Below are 2,743 nucleotides of genomic sequence, written 5' to 3' on the forward strand. Positions count from 1 at the left end.
GTCTTATGCAGGTAGGTATTTTATGCCCTTCTGGGCTCAAGGATGGGGAAAATTTAGAAATACAATAATTTTACTTTTCTTTCTTTCTAGAAAGTACTAGAAAGTATGGTTCTTACTTTCCTCATCTTTTTTTTTTTTTTTTTTTTTTTTTTTTTTTTTTTTTTAGCCATTCAAATATAACGGCACCCTGTATATCTCAAGAGCGTCTTAAACTCATAAGTTAGATGCTTCCTCAATTTCAATTTTCCAACTTTTCCTCCTCCTCCTCCTCCTCCTCCCCCCCCCCCCCTGTTCTCTGATTCAAACATAATGGGTTTCCTTTGATGTGTGATGTGCGATCTACCTATGTAGGTGAAATTAATGTACACTGGTTTTTGATATATGCTCTACATAAGAACAGGGTGTTTGGAAAACAGTCCAGGAAAATTGGACTTTCACTTCGGATTAGTAACAAAGGTTTCTCTTCGCAAAAAGCTTCGGTGTTTGACCCTGAATCATGGCACAAAAGTCCCCTAAGTGTGCTACATTACATTGAAATGGGGGTCTTTTCTGACGAAATCCCTGTGTGCGGAGTCCAGTATGTAGGACTATTGCAGCCCTGAGTGTGCTAAGATGTTACCTTTTTTCCGTTACGTATTCGGTTTAAATATGTGTTAAATGTTAAAAGTCTTAAAACACGTCTTTTGCGCTCATTTTTTACTTTAACCAGGTGTAAAGGACCATTTTGAGGAAAAGTCAGCTGTGTAAAAAAATTTCGGGAAAAGTTTCTTTCGACTAACTTTGAGTAAAGGAAAATCAATCTCTGGAATTTCATTATTCTAGTACCTAATGTCTATGAATAAATAAAAAACATAATAGACTCTTGAGTGGAGGGTGGTGACTCTTGAGTGAACCACTAGGCGAGGTTAACGACGCGACGGCGGCGTTCTCTACCACCTAACCCTTACGAGCATTTAGAAAGCTCCTAGACAAGCGGTGTCCAAATTCTGGGAACCCCCTGAAACAGAAGAAAAGTTCAAAAATTATTAGCCTTTGAATTTTGTGAATGAAAATAGGTGCCGTCACACAGTGGACAGTAGGCTTACATTAAATTACATTTAAATGGGGGTCTTTTCTGACGAAATTCCTGTGTGCGGAGTCCAGTATGTAGGACTATTTCACCCACAGTAGGCTTGAAATTTCCTAACAAGCCTTCTTTAAGACAATAATGAGTTAAATATTATACGAATTTTAGATTAATTGATTATTGTGTCTCTTCTCGCCCATCTGATGAGAGGCATACTACTAAATGGACATGCTACGACACAGACCACACCGGTCTAATGTAGCATGTAGCAGTTGTTTCATTGCTACGAAATAAAAACGGCGGTGAAACACTTATCTTTTTTTATATTGAATGAGTAGTTCACTGAAGAGAGTGGTTCTTTTAACTCACTCACTCTTCACACTGGAACTACCTGCCCTTATCTCGAAGACTCGATGACCTTGAAGGAAGATTATGCTTCGATCAGCTTCAACTCTGCCGTCAGACAGTCGTATAAGTTGATGACCTTGTCGTTGATGGCAGAGCTGCCTGAGCCAGATGAAGTACCAGACGTTTCACTCTCTCGTGTGGAGAGGTTTTGTTTGGCATACTTGAGGTTGGCGCTGTTGATGACGCCCTTGTTGATCATTTTCATCTCCATGTCGTTGATTTTCTTGACGTTTTCCGGACGTTCTATGATGACGGTGAGTTGTTTGGTGAGGATGGTGGCCGTTTCGACGCTATCACATCTGTAGGCATGCACATGGAGGGGACATTTGGTGACAGGGTTGTAGAGGAGCATGATCATACTGACGATGTCTTCATGTTGATAGACACAGGTGATGCTATGCTGCGGAATAAAGTGCTTGATCAGATCATTCTTCTTCACATTGGCGAGGTTTTGATTCTCGCTAATGTTCTGAATGATCTTGATGCCCTTGTGGCTGATTTGGAGCGTGATTTTGAACGGCTCCACCACCTTTTCCTTCTCAATGAACTCATTGAGTATAGGGATGATGTACTCGTTGCCTCGCAGTCCGTTTGATTCCTTCGAGCCGAGGAACCAAACATAGTAGGAGGACTTCTTCACATCCTTCTTCAGTTTGAATGCCATAATCTGTTTCTTAGGAAACACCTCACGATGTAACTGCACACATGTTCAGGACACACATTACTGTGTCGATTTAGTATTAGCTTTATTTTAGAAGAATGCTTAGGGTTAATTTTATTTTACAGTGGTATTTGCCACATAATTATAAGAAAAATCCTTCTTGTTCTAAAACGGTTATCAATTAATTGAGGAAAAGGCCTTTCACAATTTTCTGATCCGCGCGAATTTATGCCACATAATTTTATTATAAGAAAAATCCTTCTTGTTCTAAAACGGTTATCAATTAATTGAGGAAAAGGCCTTTCACAATTTTCTGATCCGCGCGAATTTACGCCACATAATTATAAGAAAAATCCTTCTTGTTCTAAAACGGTTCTAAATTAATTGAGGAAAAGGCCTTTCACAATTTTCTGATCCGCGCGAATTTGTGTGTTTTCAGTTTAACTTAAACTAACATCATTAATCTCAGTCTGAACAAGTTTTAAAAGCTTCTTTTCCTATTAATTTAAATAAAATCGAGTGGATCTCTTAGATAACCCAAACGTTAAGCAAGATTCATGCAATTATTTCCTTGTTATGTGTGCACCTATTGCTTTAGCTTTATAAGT

The 2,743-nt window shown here is 38.8% G+C and overlaps 1 protein-coding gene across 1 annotated transcript; it reads right to left on the minus strand.

Annotated features, from left to right (window-relative positions):
* Positions 1 to 1,496: 1,496 nt before the first annotated feature.
* Positions 1,497 to 2,352, minus strand: LOC113470167. Its single transcript, XM_026828399.1, has one exon. It carries the CDS (start codon positions 2,136 to 2,138, stop codon positions 1,497 to 1,499), a length of 642 nt encoding a protein of 213 aa, XP_026684200.1. The 5' UTR covers positions 2,139 to 2,352.
* Between the last annotated feature and the right edge of the window lie 391 nt (positions 2,353 to 2,743).

The sequence above is a fragment of the Diaphorina citri genome, unplaced genomic scaffold (genome assembly GCF_000475195.1).
Source record: "Diaphorina citri unplaced genomic scaffold, Diaci psyllid genome assembly version 1.1 scaffold1419, whole genome shotgun sequence".
Classification (NCBI taxonomy): domain Eukaryota; kingdom Metazoa; phylum Arthropoda; class Insecta; order Hemiptera; family Psyllidae; genus Diaphorina; species Diaphorina citri.

What these genes read in the sequence shown, in the direction of transcription:
- LOC113470167 (XM_026828399.1), bottom strand. Translation starts at nt 2,138, where the DNA reads ATGGCATTCAAACTGAAGAAGGATGTGAAGAAGTCCTCCTACTATGTT.